General features: G+C 52.2%; 1 protein-coding gene across 1 annotated transcript in view; it reads right to left on the bottom strand.

Moving 5' to 3' along the window:
* The window catches only part of LOC144674600 (uncharacterized), a 35,022-nt gene extending 14,014 nt beyond the window's left edge, over positions 1 to 21,008 (bottom strand). Inside the window, exons 1-2 of the mRNA XM_078535872.1 lie at positions 18,650 to 21,008; positions 1,824 to 2,046 (exon numbers count right to left, since the gene is read on the bottom strand). Coding sequence (XP_078391998.1) covers positions 1,824 to 2,046; positions 18,650 to 20,944 — 2,518 coding nt within the window. The 5' untranslated portion in view covers positions 20,945 to 21,008. The remainder of the gene's footprint in view (positions 1 to 1,823; positions 2,047 to 18,649) is intronic.
* Positions 21,009 to 21,559: the final 551 nt, after the last annotated feature.

Consider the following 21,559-nt stretch of genomic DNA (forward strand, 5'->3'; position numbering starts at 1 on the left):
GGGCGGTCCCAACATGTCCATGCAGGTGTTTCTGCTGCACACAAGCATCCTCCCACCGGACTTCATCTAAACCTGTCACCGCATCCTTGTATTCCCTTCTCCCTCTTGCGTTTACCAAGATTCCCCTTAAATACACCTATACTATTTCCCTCAGTTATTCCCTGTGGTAGCGAGTTCCACAGTCTCACCAGTCACTGGGTAAAGAAGTTCCTCCTGAATTCCCTACTGAATGTATCAGTGACTATCTTATATTCATGGCCTCTAGTTCTGGGCTCCCTCACACATGGTAACATATTCTCTGCTTCTACCCCATCAAATCCTTCAAAATCGTGAAGACCTCTGTCAGGTCACTCCTCAGCCTTTTCTTTTGGGCAAAGAAGGACCCCAGTCTGTGTAACCTTTCCTGATGGGTATAAACCTCTCAGTTCTGCCATCATCTTCAACGTAGTATTTATGTTCCAAGGTGTTTCACCATGGCCATGATTTTTAGGCATAGTTTCCCTTCCTGCCGTTCGCAGATTCAGCAGGGAACTCATCCCTACCGTTACTGCCTGCCCCTCAGCCACTTAACGCTCCAAGGAGTGTTAATTGGCTGGAGGTGGGACTTCCGCCTCGCACTCGGGAGAAGGCCCCACCTCAGAGTGCAGACCCCCACCTCAGAGTGCAGACGGCCAATCCGTTTGGCCAGCAGCTCTCTAGTCCCTGCAGTGCCAGGAGCTGCAGTGGACAGGACTGGAACTGCAAGCAGTCCCCAGAGCCGAAGTCCCGGGAGTCCAAGACCAGGTAGGTTTTGCGGGTCTCAGGATGGGAAGGGTAGATGAGGCCTGTGGGAGTGGACAGATGAGGATTGGGGTGTCAGTGGAGGGGGAGGGGGTTGGGAGGGAGGACCTGAGGGGACTGGGCCTTATTGGGGGAGGAGGGGGGGAGATGTTAAAAAGGGGGCTGCTGATGGAGATGCCACCCCCTTCCCTCCCAAGGCCCGAGCCCAGTTTATTTTTGGGCTTCCCCCCTGCCCCAGAACTCCTCCTGCCAGCCTGAAAATTGAGACTGGACAGGAAACGGCCCTTAAGCGGTCAATAATTGGCCACTTAAGGGCCTCAACTGGGGCAAGGGCAGCCAAGCCGACCTTGGCCTCCCCTACCCCAGCGTGAAATTACGGAGAGGTCGGGTTGGGCGGGAACCCAGCAGGAAGCCCATCCGAGGAATTGTACTCACCCCCCACACCTGTGCTGGTGTGGGCATGTAAAACCCTGCCCCGGGGTGTAAATCAGACTGAAAGTGACGCTGAGCCATGTAAGATGTCAGGGGTGGTCACCACCCACCGGTGCTTTCCTGCAGGCTGGTTTGAATTTAGGCGGCTCTATCCTCGTCAGCATGGGAGTCACGCCCAATGTCCCCCTCCCTCGTTTCCCTCACATTCCCACTCCCCACCTCCACTCCACACCACCCAGATCCCCACCCCCACACCCCCTCACCCAGACCCCTGTATGAACCCGCAACCCTCCACACCCCAAATTCCCACCCCCAACTCCATTTCCCCCCCTCACCCAGATCTCCGCATGCACCCACCCCCCACCCACACCACCGCCCTGCCAGAGCCCCCACTCCCTGACCCACGGACCCCACCACACCACCCCCCTCCTGATCAACACCCCCGCACCCCCCATGGACCCACTCCCCCCGCCCACACTCTCACTCCCCAACAAGCACCCCCTCTCCCACCCCCCGCCCCCAACAATCCCTACCCCTCCCCCACGACCAAACTCCCACACAAGTTCAGTTAGAGCCGCGTTCAGCTTCTCCTGACTGAAATGCAGACCTACCAACAAAAAGTGGTTTTCTGCGGATCGCTGTGCCAACCGTAGATGTTTTGTCTACACCGAGGCGACGGACCAGGACCTTCTCCTCCACCTCCTCCTCCTCATCAGGCTCTCGGGCCTGGGCCGGCTCCTCATCCTTGTCTGGGCCAAGCTCGGCCAGTAGCGTTAGCTCTGACGGGTACTCGAATGTAGACTCCAGCTCACAGTCATTAAAGGAGATCTTCAACTGAAATTCAGGAAAGGAACACAACCACATAAGGAAGGAGACATGTCACAAGCCCAAACCAGACTGCCCCAGCCTGTCCCAGACTGCCCCAGACAGTCCCCAGCTCAGACTGTCCCCAATCCAGACAGTGCCCAGACTGTCCCTAAACTGTCCCCAGAATTCCCCAGCCCAGAGAGCCCCCAGACTGTCTCCAGCCCAGACTCTCTCCAGACTTCCCCCAGCTTAGACAGTCCCTAGACTGCCCCAAGCCCAGAAAGTCCCCAGACCGTCCCCAGCTCAGACTGTCCCCAGCTCAGACTGCCCCAGCTCAGATTGTCCCCAGCTCAGACTGTCCCCAGCTCAGACTGCCCCAGCTCAGATTGTCCCCAGCTCAGACTGCCCCAGCTCAGACTGTCCCCAGCTCAGACTGTCCCAGCTCAGATTGTCCCCAGCTCAGACTGCCCCAGCTCAGATTGTCCCCGGCTCAGATTGTCCCCAGCTCAGATTGTCCCCGGCTCAGACTGTCCCCGGCTCAGACTGCCCCCGGCTCAGATTGTCCCCGGCTCAGACTGCCCCCGGCTCAGACTGTCCCCGGCTCAGACTGTCCCCGGCTCAGACTGTCCCCGGCTCAGACTGTCCCCGGCCCAGATTGTCCCCGGCCCAGATTGTCCCCGGCTCAGACTGTCCCCGGCCCAGATTGTCCCCGGCTCAGACTGTCCCCGGCTCAGACTGTCCCCGGCTCAGACTGTCCCCGGCTCAGACTGCCCCAGCTCAGACTGTCCCCAACTCAGATTGTCCCCAGCTCAGATTGTCCCCGGCTCAGACTGTCCCCGGCTCAGATTGTCCCCGGCTCTGACTGAGCCCGGCTCAGATTGTCCCCGGCTCAGATTGTCCCCAGCTCAGACTGTCCCCAGCTCAGACTGTCCCCGGCCCAGACTGTCCCCGGCCCAGACTGTCCCCGGCCCAGACTGTCCCCGGCTCAGACTATCCCCGGCTCAGACTGTCCCCGGCTCAGACTGTCCCCGGCTCAGATTGTCCCCAGCTCAGACTACCCCGGCTCAGATTGCCCCCGGCTCAGATTGTCCCCGGCTCAGATTGTCCCCAGCTCAGACTACCCCAGCTCAGATTGTCCCCTGCTCAGATTGTCCCCGGCTCAGACTGTCCCCAGCTCAGACTGCCCCAGCTCAGACTGCCCCAGCTCAGACTGTCCCCAGCTCAGACTGTCCCCAGCTCAGATTGTCCCAGCCCAGATTGTCCCCAGCCCAGATTGTCCCCAGCCCAGACTGTCCCCAGCTCAGACTGTCCCCAGCTCAGACTGTCCCCAGCTCAGACTACCCCAGCCCAGATTGTCCCCAGCCCAGATTGTCCCCAGCCCAGACTGTCCCCAGCCCAGACTGTCCCCAGCTCAGACTGTCCCCAGCTCAGACTGTCCCCAGCTCAGACTACCCCAGCCCAGATTGTCCCCGGCTCAGATTGTCCCCGGCCCAGATTGTCCCCGGTCCACACTGTCCCTAGTCCAGACTGTCCCAGGCTGCCTCTAGTCCAGACTATCCCCAACTGAGGCTGTTCCAACCCAGACAGTCCCCAGCCCAGACAGCCCCCAGACTGTTCCCAGCCCAGACTGTCCCCAGAACAGCTGTTCCCAGACTAGACTGTCCACAGATTAGACTGCTCCAGCCCATTCCCAGTCTGTCTCCAGCCAGTCCCCTATCCGTCTGCAGCCAGTCCCATCCACCCGCAGCCAGTCCCCAGTCCACCTCCAGCCAGTTCCCAGTCCGTCTCCAGCCAGTCCCCAGCCCGTCTGCAGCCAGTCCCGTCCGTCCTCAGTCCGTCTCCAGCCAGTCCCGTCCGTCCCCAGTCTGTCTCCAGCCAGTTCCCAGTCCCCAGAAAGTAGCAAATATAACCCCTCTATTCAAGAAGGGAGGACGGCAGAAAACAGGAAACTATAGACCAGTTAGCTTGACGTCTGTCATGGGAAATTATTAGAATCAATCATTAAGGAGGTTAGAGCTGGGCATTTAGAAGTGCTCAAGACAATTGGGAAGAGTCATCATGGTTTTGTGAAAGAAGATAGAGGCAGGGTCATTGAATATTTTTAAGGAGAGGTAGATAGATTATTTTAGGCAAGGGAATCAAAGATTATCGGGGTTCGATGGGTACACGGAAATTGAAACACAAAAAGATCAGCCATGATCTTATTGAATGGCAGAGCAGGCTCGAGGGGCCGAATGGTCTACTCCTGTTTCTATTTCTTATGTTCTTACGTCTGCAGTCCATCCCCAGTCTGCCTCCAGCCAGTCCGTCCCCAGTCTGCCCGCAGCCAGTCCGTCCACAGTCTGCCCGCAGCCAGTCCGTCCCCAGTCTGCCCGCAGCCAGTCCGTCCCCAGTCTGCCCGCAGCCAGTCCGTCCCCAGTCTGCCTCCAGCCAGTCCGTCCCCAGTCTGCCTCCAGCCAGTCCGTCCCCAGTCTGCCTCCAGCCAATCCGTCCCCAGTCTGCCTCCATCCAATCCGTCCCCAGTCTGCCCACAGCCAGTCCGTCCCCAGTCTGCCTCCAGCCAGTCCGTCCCCAGTCTGCCCGCAGCCAGTCCGTCCCCAGTCTGCCTCCAGACAGTCCGTCCCCAGTCTGCCTCCAGTCAGTTCGTCCCCAGTCTGCCCGCAGCCAGTCCGTCCCCAGTCTGCCCGCAGCCAGTCCGTCCCTAGTCTGCCTCCAGACAGTCCGTCCCCAGTCTGCTTCCAGCCAGTCTGTCCCCAGTCTGCCTCCAGCCAGTCCATCCGCAGTCTGCCCGCAGCCAGTCCGTCCCCAGTCTGCCTCCAGCCAGTCCGTCCCCATTCTGCCCGCAGCCAGTCCGTCCCCAGTCTGCCTCCAGACAGTCCGTCCCCAGTCTGCCTCCAGCCAGTTCGTCCCCAGTCTGCCCGCAGCCAGTCCGTCCCCAGTCTGCCTCCAGCCAGTTCCCAGTCTGCCTCCGGCCAGTTCGTCCCCAGTCTGCCTCCAGCCAGTCCGTCCCCAGTCTGCCCGCAGCCAGTCCGTCCCCAGCCAGTACAGAATGTCCTCACACTGTCCCCAGCAACAACAATTTGTGTTTATATAACACCTTGAACACAAAGCACTTCACATAAACATTATAAAGCAAAATTTAAAACCAAGTCACATATGGAAATATTAGGGCAGATGATTGTAATGCATAGCATATAAGGCACAGAAACAGGCCATTTGCCCTACCAGCCCATGCTGGTGTTAATGCTCTGCTCTAGTCTCCTCCCACCTTTCCTCATCTAAATCTACCATGGTAACCCTCTATTCCATCTCCCTCATATGCTTGTCTAGCTTCCTCTTACACGCGTCAGTACTATTTACTTCAACCACCCCCTGTGGTAGCGAGTTCCACATTCTCACTACTCGTTGGGTAAAGAAGTTTCTTCTGAACTCGCTATTGAATTTCTTGCTGACTATCTTATATTGATGGCCTCTAGTTACACTCTGCCCCACAAGAGGAAATGCGCACTCTTGATCCACTCTATCAAAACCTTTCATAGATTTCCATTAGGTCACTGCTCAGCCATTTTTTTCCCAAGAAAAAAGAGATCCAGCCCATCAATCCTTTCCTGATGCATAACCCACTCATTTCTGGTCTGGCATCATCTTTGCAAACCTTCTCTGCGCTCTCTCCAGGGCCTCTATATCCTTTTGATAATATGGTTACCAGAACTGCACACAGTGCTCTAAGTATGATCTAACCGAGGTTTGATACAGGTTTAGGGTAACTCCCCTACTTTTCAATTCTATCCCTCTAGAAATAAAGCCTAGAGCTTGCTTTGCTCTTTATGGACTCAGTAACCTGCGGAGCAACTTTTAATGATGGGTGTATTTGTACTTCAAGGTTCCTTTCTCTATCCACCCCGCCTAGACTCGCACCTTTCAAGTAATGACAAAGGAGGTAGGTGAGAAGAAGCATCTTAAGGGGGAAAGCAAGGTAGAGACATGGAGAAGTTTAGGAAGGGAATTCCAGAACTTAGGGCCTGGGCAGTAGCCAATGGTGGAGTGATTAAAACTGGGGATGCTCAGGATGCTGGAATCTGAGGAATGCAGAGACCTCAGCGAGTTGTGGGGTTGGAGGAGGTTACAGAGATAGGGAGGGGTGAGGCCATGGGGGCATTTGAAAACAAGGATCAGAATTTTAAAATTGAGGCATTGCTTAACTGGGAGCCAATGTAGTTCAGCGAGCACTGGAGCGATGGGTGACCGGAACTCAGTGTGAGTTGGTACACAGGCAGCGAAGCTTTAGATGACCTCAAGTTTACGAAGGATGGAAGGTAGCGGGGCAGCCAAGAGTGCATTGGAATAGTCAGGTCTAGAGGTAACAAAGGCATGAATGAGGGTTCAGCAGCAAATGAACTGAGGCAGGGGCAGACACGGGCAGAGTTTACGGAGGTGGAAACAGGCTGTCTTAGTGATGGTATTTAAACGTAGTCGGAAGCTCATCTCAGGGTCAAATCTGGCACCAAGGTGGCAAGCAGTTTGGTTCGGTAGTTGCCAGGGAGAGGGATGGAGTCGGTGGCGAGGGAACAGAGTTTGTTCTGGGCTGAAGACGACATTTTTAATTGGAGGAAAATTTCTGCTCAGAGCTGGGTGCCATACGAGCAGTCTGACAACTTTGAGATGGTGGAGGGGTCGAGAGAGGCGGCGGTGAGAGAGAGCTGAGTTTTGTCAGCATGCAATGTGGCAACTGACATTGTGTTTTCAGATGATGGTGCTGAGGAGCAGAATGTAGCTGAGAAATAGGAGAGAGGCAAACATAGATCTTTAAGGGACACCAGAGATAATAGTGCAGGAGCAGGAAGAGAAGCCATTGCAAGTGACTCTCTGGCTACAACTAGATAGACAAGAGTGGAACCAGATGACAGCAGTCCCACCCAGCCGGACAAAGTAGAGAGGCACTGGAGGAAGATGGTGTGGTCAACCAAGTTAAAGACTGCAGACAGGTCAAGAAGGACGAGGAGGGAAAGTTTACTTTAATCACAGTCACAAAGGATGTCGTTTGTGACTTTGATAAGAGCTGCTTCAGTATTGTGGCAGGAGCAGAAACCTGATTGGAGGGATTCAAACATGGAGCTCCAGAAAAGATGAGCACAGATTTTGGAGGCGACAACATGTTTGAGGACATTGGAGAGGAAAGAGATGTTGGAGATGGGGAGGTAGTTTGTAAGGACGGTGGATCAAGGGTTTTTTTTTTAAAGGAGAGGGTTGATGACGACTGTCTCTTCTCGTGGTGGAGACCAGAACTAGCGGTCACAGTTTAAGAACAAGAGGTCTCTCTTTTAAGGAAGAGGAGAAATTTTTTCTCCCAAAGGGTCATTAGTCTGTGGAATTCTCTTCCCCAGAAAGCAGTGTTGAATTCATTCAAGGCTGAGTTAGACAGAGTTTTGATAGACAAGGGAGTCAAGGGTTATGGGGGCAGACAGCAAAGTGGAGTTGAGGCCACAACCAGATCAGCCATGATCTTATCAAATGGTGGAGCAGGCTCAAAGGGCTGAATGGCCTACTCCTGCTCCTAAGTCCTATGCTCCTATGTTTGGAAGGTGATTGGGACAGTACCTGAAGAGAGAGAGAACCATTAACAATATCAGCTAACATGAGGGCCAGGAAGGGTACTTCAGTAGCTTAGTGGTAATAGGGTTGAGGGAGCAATAGCGGGGGGGTCTCATGGACAAGGTGAGCTTGTGGTGTGAAGGGAGATGGGAGTGAAACTAGAGAGAGATGAAACACAGATGGTAACCAGTCCAGACTGTCCCTAGACAATCCCTACACAGATGGTACCAGTCCAGACTATCCCCAGACACTCCCTACACAGAGGGCAATCAGTCCAGACTATCCCCAGCCCTGCACAGATGGTACCTAGCCACACACACAGCCAGCAACAATACCTAATCAATTTGCAGCCAGTGTGGAAGAGAAAATTAGGCCTGGCGTGTAACAGGCAGCGAATTTGAATCACCCGAAGTTAGAAGGACCTTGGGGTCCTTAGAGAGAATGATGGAGAATTTCAACATGCTAACAGGTCCAATAAACTGGTGTTTGTAGAGGAGCCGCTCAACACTGCCCAATGTTCATTTACATTAACCCCAAAGGGGTAGACAAAGGCTTCTGTAAGTGGTGGCAAATCCACAATGCCAGTCCCTTATAGAAGGATAGCCCATTGAAAAGCTACCCCAGAGGTTTGAACTGTGAAGGGGTGAAGTACTGGTGGTTACAGGTTTGGTACATGGGTGGTAAGTGCCAAACTTGTCTGCGTTGCCTACATTCCAGGGAGGAAGACGTTTAACATACACTTTGGCAGGATCTCTTCTCGTGTTGCAATGCAGATTTCAATAAATCACTCACTGGAGTTCCTGCTGCAAATGAAGCAATCATTTGTTTATCAGGAAAAACCTGCTTGGATCTTGTTGAACAGGTATGCAACCAGGAAAACAGCATGTATTAATGGGATAAAAGAAAAATACTGCGGATGCTGGAAATCTGAAACAAAAACAATAATAGCTGGAAAAACTCAGCAGGTCTGACAGCATCTGCGGAGAGGAATACAGTTGACGTTTTGAGTCCGTATGACCCTTCAACAGAACTAAGGAAATGGTGAAATGAGGTGAAATATAAGCTGGTAGAGGGGGGTGGGACCAGTAGAGCTGGATAGGGGGTCAGTGATAGGTGGAGGCAAAGAGGAGATGTCATAGACAAAAGGACAAAGGGGTGTTGACGGTGATGATATTATCTAAGGAATGTGATAATGGGAACATTAAGGGTAGCAAGCAGGACAAGCTAGTGGCAGATGGCCCTAGTGGGGGTGGGGTGGGGAGAAGGGATCGAAATGGGCTAAAACGTTTCACCCCTTTGTCTTTTTGTCTATGACATCTCCTCTTTGCCTCCACCTATCACTGGCCCCCTATCCAGCTCTACCTGTCCCACCCCCCTCTACCAGCTTATATTTCACCTCATTTCTCCATTCCTTAGTTCTGATGAAGAGTCATACGGACTCGAAACATCAACTGTATTAATGGGAGACCCTTTCATCTTAGAGATTACAGCACAGAAATATGCCATTCAGCCCAACTGATCATGCTGTTGTTTATTTTCCATCCAAGTCTCCTCCCACCTCACTTCATCTCACTCCATCAACATATCCTTCTTATAACTAACTCATACCTAAATGCAACTACACCACTTAGCTCAACCACTCCTTGTGGTAGCAAGTTCCACACCGCTCACTAACTCTGTGGGTGAAGTCGTTTCTCCCAAATTCCCTGCTGGATTCATTAGTGACCATCTTATATTGATGGCCCCTAGTTTTGAACTCACCCATAAATGGAAACATCTTCGCTACATCCATCCTATCAATAATCTTAGGGACCTCTTTGAACTCACTCAGTCTTCCCTTTCCTAGAGAAAAGAGCCCCAGCCTGTTCAGTCCTTCCCAACAGTTGTGACTTCTCAGTTCCAGCATCATCCTTTTACATAGGAACATAAGAAATAGGAGCAGGAGTAGGCCATTCAGCCCCTCAAGCTCGCTCCACCATTCAGTAAGGCCATGGCCTTAACTCCACTTTCCTGCCTGCCCTCCGTAATCTTGACTCTCCTGTAGAGGAAAAATCTGTCTACCTCAGCCTTGAATATATTCAATGACCCAGCCTCCACTGCTCTCTGGGCTAGAGAATTCTAAAGACTCACCACCCACTGAGAGAAAAAATTCCTCCTCATTGTCTCTGCCTTAAATGGGAGACCCCTTCTTTTGAAACTGTGACCTAGATCTAGATTCCCCAATATAAGAAACATCCTCTCAGCATCCACCCTGTCAAGCCCCCTCAGAATCTTATATGTTTCAATAAGATCACCTCTCATTCTTCTAAACTCCAATGTGTACAGGCCAAACCTGCTCAACCTTTCCTCACAAGACAACCCCTTCATCCCAGGAATCAGCCTAATGAATCTACTCTGACCTGCTTCCAATGCAAGTATATCTCTTCAGTAAGGAGACCAAAACTGTACACAGTGCTCTAGGTAGGATCATTGGAACACAGTAGGAGCAGGAGAAGGCCAATCGGCTCGTCAAGCCTGCTCTGCCATTCAATTAGATCATGGCTGATCATCTACCTCAATGCCACTTTCCCACACTATCTTCATCCCCTTGATGTTATTAGCATCCAGAAATCTATCGATTTCTCTCTTGAACATGCTCAATGATTGAACTGCCACAGCTCCCTGGGGTGGAGAATTCCAAAGATTTGCCACCCTCTGAGTGAAGAAATTCCTCCTCATCTCAGTCTCAGAATAAGGGCCAGGCCATTTAAGACTGTGTTCCCTAGTTTGAGACTCACCAGCCAGGGGAAACATCCTACCTACATCTGCCCTGTCACTCCCTGTAAGAATTTTGTAAGCTTCAATGAGATCACCCTCACCCTTCAAAACTCTAGAGAACACAGGCCAGTTTTCTCAATCTCCCCTCATAGGACAATCCAGCCATCCCCGGGATTAGTCTGATGAACCTTCGTTACACTCTCTCTATGGCAAACATATCCTTCCTTAGATAAAGAGATCAAAACTGTACACAACACTCCAGGTGTGTCTCACCAAGGCTCTATACAATTGCAGCAAGACATCCTTACTCCTGTACTCAAAGCCCCTCGCGATGAAGGCCAACTTACCATTAGCCTTCCTAATTGCTTGCTGCACCTACATGCTTGCTTTTAGTGACTCACGAACGAGGACACCCAGGTCCATTTGGACATCACCACTTCCCAACCTCTCACTGTTTAAGAAATACTCTGCATTTCTGTTTTTTCTACCAAAGTGGATAACTTAACATTTATTCATATGACATTCCATCTGCCCATGTTCTTGCCCTTTCACTTAGCCTGCCCAAGTCCTGTTTATTCCTACTGTCTGTTTATGTCTGTTAGAGTGTAGATCTCACCAATGCCCCGTACAGTTGTGAAACTCTATTGCACAACTCTTCTGTAAATATATTTACTTTTTGTAATATGGTGACTAACACTGTGCACAACAGTCCGTGAAGGGCCTAGTCCCATAATGCGAGACCTCATCAGGACTGGAAATCGGAAGATGGAGGGGGGAGTGGTATGGAGGGGACTATACAATTGATTAAACAGAAGTGCTCAAAATTATGAGCGGTTTTGATAGCGTAGACAGGGAAACCATTTTCACTGCCAGGAAGGTTGGTAACCAGAGGACACAGATTTAAGATAATTGGCTAAAAATTCATGGGGGAGGTGAGGAGAATTGTTTTTTCTTAATGTAGTGAGTTGTGACGATCTGGAATGGTGGTGAAAACAGATTCAATAATAACTTGCAAAAGGCTGAGCTGCAATTTTCACAAGTTGAACAGTGAAGCGTGCAAACTGTCCGCTGACTTGTGACGATTTGCAACTCACAGGGTATTACTTCCTCGCCACAAGTTGCTGGGTGATTCGTAAAAATGAACAGTGGTCAATCCCACTGTTACTTTGGCAGCAGAATCTGGCCCATTGTCTCCACACCAGCACCGTTAATACAGTAAAACATCCCAAGGTCCTTCATTCTTATGACAATTTAACACCGTGCCACATAAAGAGCCTTTAGGTCAGGTGACCAAAAAGCTTGGTCAAAGAGAGAGGTTTTAAGGAGTGTCGTAAAAGAGGAAAGTGAGGCAGAGAGGTGTGGGGAGAGAATTCCAGAGCTTGGGGCCCAGGCAACTGAAGGCACAACTTCTAATGGTGGAGCAAGTAAAATTGTGGGTGCTCAAAGAGGGCAGGATTAGATGAACAATGAGCACACTTTTCGGGGCGGGTTGTGGGGCTGGAGGAGGATACAGGGATTGGGGAGTGGCGGGCGAAACTGTGGAAGAAATTTGAAAATAAGCTGTGGAATTGACACATCACCCCCATGCCGGACTGTACCAGAGTGACAGCCTAGGCCAGGGGCTCTTAGGCGTGGGTATTGCAAGAACAAGGGCAAATTGGTCCTACAAAATGTGTGGAGCCTGTTAAAAGGATGGAACAACTGAGGGAGGTGAGGTGCTCCAAAGTGTTGAGGCCTTTGGAATGAAGGAGTTTGAGTAGGAGCCTGGATGATGCTTCTTCATTTTCAACACAGTAAGGTCAACATGATGACTGCATCGCCAGGCCAAGATTCTTGCTCACAAGCCAGGGCAATGACAAAATTAAAAGTTGCATTCCTATCTTCCAGCTCATTACCAAATCCAGAAATGCCAAACATCAGTGTTGCAACCCATGCATCATCTTGTCAGTGTTTCACAATGCCGCTTTTGTTTTCTCAAGTTTACATTGAATCACAAAATGATACAGCACAGAAGGAGGCCATTCAGCCCACCGAGCCTGTGCTGGCTCTTTGAAACAGCAATCGAATAAGTCCCACTCTGTCCTTGGCTCTTTCCCCAGAGCCCTGCATCTTTTTATTTGCACTTCAAGTATTTATCCAATTCCCTCGGGGAAGCTATTAGTGAACCTGCGTTTGCCACCCTTTCAGATAGTGCACTCCAGATCAGAATAGCTCACTGTGTGAGAACAATTTCATAAATTTTCTCCTCTAGTTTTTTTGTTTTTTGCCTATTACCTTAAACCTGTGTCCCCTGATTACTGACCCTCCTGCCAAAGGTAACAGTTCCCCCTGAATGACTCCAGTAAAACCCCTCGCGATTTTGAGCACCTCTACTAAATTTCCCCTTTGCTCCAAGAACAACCCCAGCTTCTCCAGTCTCTCTGCCTCACTGAAGTCCGTCTTCCCTGGTCCCATTCTGGTAAACCTCCTAACTTGCACTAATACACAAGAACCCTGTTCAGGGCTGTTTCTGAGCAGTCACCTTTCCAGGGATCAGTTTTTTCTTGTGGGGGGTGGGGGGTGCGGGTTGGAGGGCGGGGGTGAACCATGGAACATTTTCCAATTTTTCTTTCTCAGACAGTCTCAGGATTGATGTTAACTCGCACACAAACTAAAATGACTGCTGTTCCCAAAGGAAATCTCCTTCCCTCAGTCACTTCCCGAGATTCCACCTCTGGTGCAGTTAGTCACTTGATTACAGTAGAGAGTAACTGTGGCTGGTTTAAATCCCCAACTTGCCTCAACTTGAATGCCGAGGGGTGCCCTGTATCCGACCAAACTAGGATTGCGTCCAGGAAAAGGGGACGGGCACTTGCAACTGGGGTGAGGCACTGAGGACGGCCAATAGTGGGAGGGGAAATTACAAGGGGTGAACATAGAAGGTCACACGAGAAGCATATTGGCCAAGGTTAACATCAGGCTAAATGGTCAGCTGTGGCTCAGTGGATAGCACTCACACCTTGGAGTTAGAAGATTGTGGGTTCAAGTCCCAGCCCCGAGGCTTAAGCACCTGATCTAGGGTGATGGTACTATTACACTGTCAGAAGTGCTGTCTATCAGTTGAGGCTTTAAAACAAGGCCCCGTGCACATTCCAAGGACCCTGTGTTGAAGGAGGCAGTGAAGCTTGGGGCAGCTGCTGCAAAGGCTCAATGTGGAAAGAACACTGTCTAATTCTCTCCTGCCAAATTTACATGGAGGAGCATGTAAAGAGAATGTTTGACATGAAATATAAATGTACTTTGTAACCTGTAATGGCAGGTGTAACAAGGCACCTCATGTACAGTATTGAAAGAGACAGAACTGTGTTGCACTTTATGTAAGGTCAAATTTGAACTGTTGTGTAAAGTACTTTGAAAAAATTTGTGAATAAGGTATAATTTTGGAAAAGTGAAGTAAACAATGCCATTTTGAAGAAGAGCAAGGGAGTTCTCCCTTAGTGTCCTGGCTAATGTTTATCCCTCTAACAACATCACGGAAGCAGATATATCAGGTTCTTGCTGTTTGTGGGTTCTTGGTGTTTGCAAATTGGCTGTGGCATTTCCTCTACATCAAGAGTACCTCTTTGGCTGTACAGCACTTCGGGATGTCATGAAAGGCACTACAAGAGTGCAAATTCTCTCTTTAATTTATGTTTTATCGTCTTCTGCAAAATACAAAACAATTCTTGTATTTGTACTTGTACTTTTACAAACACTCTTGGCATTAAATTGCCAGAAAAACACCACACAGCTCGGGATTGGATGGGGGGAGGGGTGACTCTCAGCTCACTCTCCAATAGGGCTTATCATCATGACCCTTCGGCAGAACTGAGTATAGTTAGGAGAGAGGTGAAATATAAACTGGTCTAAGCTGGTGGGGGGCGGGGGGAGAGAGAAGTTGAGGGTGGGGTGATTGTGGGGATAAGCAAGCAGTGATAGGAGCAGATAATCAAAAGATGTCACAGACAAAAGGATCAAAGAGGTGTTGAAGGTGGTGATATTATCTAAGAAAAGTGCTAATTAAGAATGGAAAGCAGGATACTCAAGGTACGGCTCTAGTGGGGGTGGGGTGGAAAGACTAACAAAGTTTTAGTTTTAGATTTAAAAATAATGGAAATAGGTGGGAAAAGAAGAATCTATATAAATTATTGGGGAAAAAAAGGGGGAGAAACGGGGTGGGGATGGGGGGAGGGGGAGTTTAAGATCTAAAGTTGTTGAATTCAATATGCAGCCCGGAAGGCTGTAAAGTGCCTAGTCGGAAGATGAGGTGCTGTTCCTCCAGTTTGCGTTGGGCTTCACTGGAACAATGCAGCAAGCCAAGGACAGACATGTGGGCAAGAGAACAGGGTGGAGTGTTAACATGGCAAGCGACAGGGAGGTTTGGGTCTTTCTTGTGGACAGACCTTCAGCACCTCTTTGATCCTTTTGTCTGTGACACCTTTTGATTATCTGCTCCTATCACTGCTTGCTTATCCCCACAATCACCCCACCCTCAACTTCTCTCCCCCCCCACCGCCCCCCACCAGCTTAGACCAGCTTATATTTCACCCCTCTCCTAACTATACTCAGTTCTGCCGAAGGGTCATGAGGACTCAAAACGTCAACTGATTTCTTCTCCACCGATGCTGCCAGACCTGCTGAGTTTTTCCAGGTAATTCTGTTTTTATTTTGGATTTCCAGCATCCGCAGTAGCTTTTAGCTTTTTGTTTTTATCTCTGGGCTTATTATCTAATGTTAACAATTGATGGCACAGAGTAGAAACATAAGAATGAAGGAGGCCATTCAGCCCCTCAAGCCCTCACAGTTGATCTGCATCTTAACTTTGTTCACCTGTCTTAACCCCATACCCATTGATGCATTTGCAGAAATTAAAATCTATTGATCTCCAAGGTCAAAGCTCCAATTGGCCCCCAGAATCCACAACATTTTGGGGGAGAGAGTTTCAGATTTCAACTAACCTTTGCGCTTCCTGATTTTGTCCGTGAATGACCCGGCTCTCATTCAAAGATTATGTTCCCCCTCACTTTTAATTCTCTCCCCCTCCAACATCAATGGAAATAGTTTCCCCATGTCTAACCTATTGGACGCTTTTAACATTTTAAACACCTCGATCAGATCCCCCTTCAGTCTGCTATGCTTGAGGGAATACTGGCCAAGTATACGCGAAAGGCTTCATAATTGAATTCTCTCTGTTCCTGGCTCATTCAAGTGAACTGACATAATGTCGCTAAAACGCTTCTCCATATTTTTATCATCTCCAGGCTTAATTGCGCCAATGCTCCACCATTCATCAACTCAACGTGCCCCGAAATGCATTAAGTTGAAAATCCTCGGGCTTGTCTTGGAATCGAGATGAGGCTGTCCTCTGCCGATTGTTCCAGCCTCCCACAGTCCGCCGGCTCTTCCCCTCCTGTGAGTCCTTCTTTTCCCTTTATTCCACTAATCCCTGGCTGTCCTTCCTTCGGCCGGGGCCCTGTTGCCTGGAGCACCATCACCAATCCTGCGAATCCCCTTCCTGGTGGTCAGGCCCCCATGCTGACTTGCAACTATGGGCTGTATTTTATGGTAGCAAATTGGGCGGCTTGCCCCAACTCCCCCCAAATTCCACTCTCCCCCCCCCCCCCCCCACCCCCACCACACCCCACCCCTACCGCAATTACGTAAAATATGGTGTGACGACATCGGGTCAGCAATCCGACGTCACCCCACCGGTCTTTGACAATAAGGAAGGTGGGCGGGTGCCAAAACCAAAAGATTTGAGATATCAAATGAACAAGGTATTGAGCTGGCTAAAAAGTCAATCGACTGCAATTTTTGGTTGCCCGCTATAGTGTTTGCTTGTCGCATGGTACAAACGTTGGGAGTGAGCTACGCAAGTTATGAAGAGACGGCACAAGGGCAGATGAAAGGGTCTGCAAATGGGACCATGGCTGTGTGGAGCAGCAGAGTTTGCATTTGGTTGATGGCAGACTTTATTTATTCAGTTTGTTTTTTATATATATAGGCTGACATAACAATTAAGGAGAGAGTGTGAGAAAGGTGGGGGGGGCCCTTTAAATTGGCGGCCAGAACTGACTTCCAGTTCACAGCCTAACCCCTTCCTACTGGGTGCCCCACCCTAGAGACCCCGGTTGGGCACGTGGCCCCCACAACCCCCCCCACTTCACAACGCTAACTGGCTGGCTCTCCTGCTGGCTGGCCGTTAATCAGCTGGCCAATGCACGATTCTTCTGAAACACTGGAACAATGGGGGGGGCAGGAGCGAGCGGACAGCATACTTCCCATTCCGCCTCCCTCACCCTGTCCGGAAACCGCAAAATACAGACCTATATCGCCATTCCTTCAGTGTCGCTGGCTCAAAATCCGAGACCTGCCTCCCTAACAGCACTGTGGGTGTACCTACATCAGACGGACTGCAGCGGCTCAAGAAAGCAGCTCACCACTACCTGCTCAAGGGCAGTTAGGGATGGGGCACTAGATGGTGGCTTTGCTAGCAACAGCCACATCCTATGAACGAATAAAAAAAAAACACATTGTCCTCTCACTACTTCTCTCTGTTAAAAGTTCCCTCAATTCTAACTCTTTGCTCCAATCACAGAATCACACAGTGGAGAAGAGGCCATTCGGCCCATCGAGTCTGTACCGACACCGTAAGAAACACCTGACCTACCTACCTAACCCCATTTACCAGCACTTGGCCCATAGCCTTGAATGTTATGATGGGCCAAGTGCTCATCCAGGTACTTTTTAAAGGATGTGAGGCAACCCACCTCCACCACCCTCCCAGGCAGTGCATTCCAGACCGTCACCATCCTCTGGGTAAAAAAGTTTTTCCTCACATCCCCCTTAAACCTCCTGCCCCTCAGCTTGAACTTATGTCCCCTTGTGACTGACCCTTCAACTAAGGGGAACAGCTGCTCCCTATCCACCCTGTCCATGCCCCTCATAATCTTGTACAGCTCGATCAGGTTGCCCCTCAGTCTTCTCTGTTCCAACAAAAACAACCCAAACTCCCTCCTCCTGCTCTGTGTTTCAGTTTCTCTTCATACTCCTCAGCAAAGACCCGCTATAAACACAGGTTGCTGTTGACTATAACGAGAACACTCCACTCTAGGGACTGTAGAATACAATGTAAACCCTCATTTGCCAATCCCCAAAGCGTCTATAGGCTGGAGCGTAAACACATATCACTGCCCTCCGCAATCACATCTTTAGGCAACAGTGTAAACAATAGCTGTCACGCCCACAGCAAGGTTACGGGAACTGTCGTGTAATTTGTATAAGCATAACAGAAAAGTAGATGGTATTTTCTATCTCTCGCAGTCTTACTTTAGGTTTATTGCACTGTGAAGTTACAAAGGCACAAAGAGGCAGTGACCCACCATGTGTCTTCAAATGAACTGGATGTGTCTATAATATATGGAGCTGTGCCGAGGAATGCAGCAGCGCATAACTATCTGATTACAACAGACACAGGAACAACCCCAGCGGCAGAGACTAGCCAGCTGTTAGCAGGAAAATGAGTGTTGAGAATATGGTAGAGCCACATTCATTCACTGAGAGAGAGATAGAGAGAAGTAGCCAGAGGGAGAGGGGGAGAAAAACAGAGAGACATAGAGAGAGAGAGCGAGAAGAGTGAGCAGAGACAGAGATTTGGAAGGGGTGAGAGGGAGATAAGGAAAAACACAGTAAACTTGCATTCATGTAGCATCTTTCACATCCTCAGGGCATCCCCAAGCAAATCATAACCAATTAACAGAATCCCTTCTGAAGCGCAGCTACTGTTGGCAAACACGACAGTCACTTTGCACAAAGATAATCCCACAAGTGGAAAGCAGGAAGTGAATGGAGTAAAAGGCAGGATGAAAGAGAGGGGAGATGGGTACACACAGAAAGGAAAGAAAGACAGACGGACAGAGGGAGAGTGGTGTACATGCACGCACATACGCGCGTACACGCAGACTATGCACACATACATTGACATACACTTGAGCACACATGCACACTCTCAGACATACACATGCACACAGAAACACACACGTGCACACAGATGAGAGAGACAGGGAAGGGAAAGACAGGCTTTCAGTTGATGGAACAGTGGAGTTTAACAATGTCACCCCTAATGATGCCTCTCTGAGCTGGAGAAACTTCACTACCTGAACCCATTTGACGGCTTCAATGACAGTATGGCCACTTACCCCCCACCCTACATGCGGGCCCGCTTAGGGCCCCCTACGGCCTGGTTCCCTGGTGCATCTCTTACCTTTCCCCGGCTGCCACCCGTCTTGACCAGGCACGACCTCTGTAGGCTCAGGTAGCCGCCAATCACCTGGATCTCCTCAACCGTCGGGTACCGTTTCTTCGTCTGAGCCCCAGGCATGGCAGTGGGCTTCGTACCCGCCGACGGGGCCACACCGTTCTCTGCCGTCACCGCACTCGTGGGCAGGGTCTTGTTGGCCGCCATCTTGCGGGGGTTGATGGTTATTGTCTTGCCCGATTTCCGTTGCGGGCCAGGCCGACCGGCCCGGGTGGTGGTTGCCGGTGGGCTTTCACTTCCCGCTGACGGGCCTTCTCTCGACCCTGCCTGAGCCCAGGTTCCTTTCCATACCTGCCCATCGGAGGCCTCTGTCTCGGGGCTGCTTTGCTGCGCTAGGGGTTCACTGCTACTGGGGGTGGGGGAGGCCTGAGCTGCCCCCTCCGATCGGCTGAATAGACTGCCACTGGCTCTGACACTGTAGGCCGGAAGCCTCACTTCCTCTGGGCTGGCTGCTGGAGCTCGGGTTGGGCCCACAGAGGGAGGCTTGATGCGGTACAGCCTGCTCATGCTGGGCTCCCCCTCGGCTTCCTCCCCAGCGGCGGGCGGCTCCTGCCCAAACTCTGGGAGCAGCGGCCTCTCCGGGCCTAGTTCAGCTTCCTGGTCCCGGGAGCCATTGTCTGCGCCTCTCTGGTCGGGTGCAGCAGAAAGGCAGGAAGTGGCAGCAGCAGCTGCAACAGTAAAACAGACCGAGGCCTGCTCGCCACAGGAAGAGGAAGCCGTGCTGACAGGCTGCGGTTTTGGAAAGCTGATGCTGCTGGCTGCTGAGTTGCCAGGTCCGGAGGAGACAAGGGCCTCGACCTCTTGCTCAAGTGGAGTCTCCTGCCTGCAGCGGGGGACGGCAGCAAAGGATTTCTTGGGGTGGGCCCTCGGTTCGGCCGCAGCCTGGGCCTCCGCTGGGACCGGCTTGGTTTCCACAGCGTCGTCAAGGCTGGCAGTGGCCGGAGGCCTCCACTTCTGGCTGGGGTCGGCCCTCGGCGGCTGTTCGCCGGCCCGGGAGTCTTCGGTGTTTGCCACGTGCCGCTCCTGGGGCCCTGCCCTTGCAGGCTTGGCAGCGGGCACAGCAGGCAGGTGGTCGGCAGCGTCGCCGGCCTCACCCAGGTCCTGGTGCTGGCACGGCGCGGCTTGAACGTGGGCCTCTGGGGTCTCCTGACCAGGCCCGGCTGCATCCTCAACAGGGAGTCCGGCCGTCCGCTGATCGGGCTGCCCTCCCTCGGCGGGGCGGTGAGGGGAATCCGCCAGCTTGGCCCCTCGCGCCCCAGCCTCCGCTGACCGGGCTTCGAAGTGGCTGCGGAAGGCAGCCACCGTGTGCGGCAGTGCCGGGCTGGGCCTCTGCTCCGCGCCGCTGCACCGACGGGTGGCCACCGGGGGAGGGGAGGGCGAGCGGTCCAGGGGCCTGCGCCCCAGGCGGGGGGCCATAACTCCGCTGCTCCGGCTCCGGGCGCTGCCATGGGATGGACGCTCGATAATGTTCTCGGTGCTGCGTGAACGGGTGGGCCGCGCATGTCCTCCGGCGCCTCCCCTCTGGCCGAACTTGAAAAGCAGCCGGCTGACCCTCCCCCGCCTAGAGGTCACCTCCTCCTCCTCCTCCTCATCCTCCTCCTCCTCGTCCTCCTCCTCCTCCCGGCCTCTCTCGAAGGTGTTCAGGTCCTCCACACTCCTGCTCAAGGAGGATTTGATGTGAAGCTGATTTGCCCCTGGCTTACTGGACGGTCCATTCAGAGTCTCCTGCTCCCCCTGGCTCTCTAGGCAGGCAGGGACAGACTCGATGATGGTGATGTTGTCCACCCGGATGGTCTTCGCCCCGGTAACCTGGTTGAACAGCTCGGCCACTTGGCGGCCGCGAGGGGCCTGCTCCAGCTCGGGGGCCTCCTTCCTCTGTTTCTCTTGCTGCATGAAGTGGTTCTGGTGCAGGGGGCCGATGTTCTCCCGCAGGACCGCGTCCTCCTTCACCTTGGCGTCGTAGGCCTCAGGCTCCAGGCCGGAGGGCCGCTCCACCCCTTCAGCCTCTGCACTGCCACCAGGGCCGGCCTGGACGCTGGGCCTGGCCTGGGCCTCGGCCGGGCTTTCGGACTGCGAGGAACCCGAGCACAGCCTGGCCCGCCTCCTCTCGATGATCTCCCTCTTCCAGGCCGGCATCCTGGCCAGTCTCTCCAGCTCTTCTTGCTCCTTGCGCCTGCCCTCTTCCTCGTCCTTCCGCTTCCTCTCCAGGAGTTGAACCTTCCACTGGGGCAGAGCCGCCATTCTGAAACCCGCCACCGGCCAGGCCCGGTTGTGGACGGAATGCAAACAGGAGGCCCCTAGACCCAAACCCTGCCAACCAGTACCCACCCCCCCACCCCCCCCCACCCCAGCCACCCCAACGACCACAGCGCCCTCACGTCAGTCCCTCACTGGAAATCAATGGAGTCTCTAAGACAAAAGCCTTCAGATATCTCCACAAGGCACAATCCCAGACCTAGGTACCCAAACCCCTGTGCCAATATTTTCACACCTATTCCCAAACTCCAAGTTCCTCGCCCTGCCACATTACAAACACCAAGACCCTCACGCCCAGACCCTCAGATCCAGTCCTGGACACCCAGACCCTCACACCCAGTCTCGGACACTCAGAACCTCACACTCAGTCCCTCACTCCCAGACCCAGACGCTCAGACCCTCACACCCAGCCCCGGACACTCAGACCCTCACACTCAGTCCCTCACTCCCAGACCCAGACGCTCAGACCCTCACACCCAGCCCCGGACACTCAGACCCTCACACCCAGCCCCGGACACTCAGACCCTCACTCCCAGACCCAGATGCTCAGACCCTCACACCCAGCCCCGGACACTCAGACCCTCACACCCAGCCCCGGAC

This window comes from Cetorhinus maximus, unplaced genomic scaffold (genome assembly GCF_964194155.1).
Source record: "Cetorhinus maximus unplaced genomic scaffold, sCetMax3.hap1.1 HAP1_SCAFFOLD_718, whole genome shotgun sequence".
Classification (NCBI taxonomy): Eukaryota; Metazoa; Chordata; class Chondrichthyes; order Lamniformes; family Cetorhinidae; genus Cetorhinus; species Cetorhinus maximus.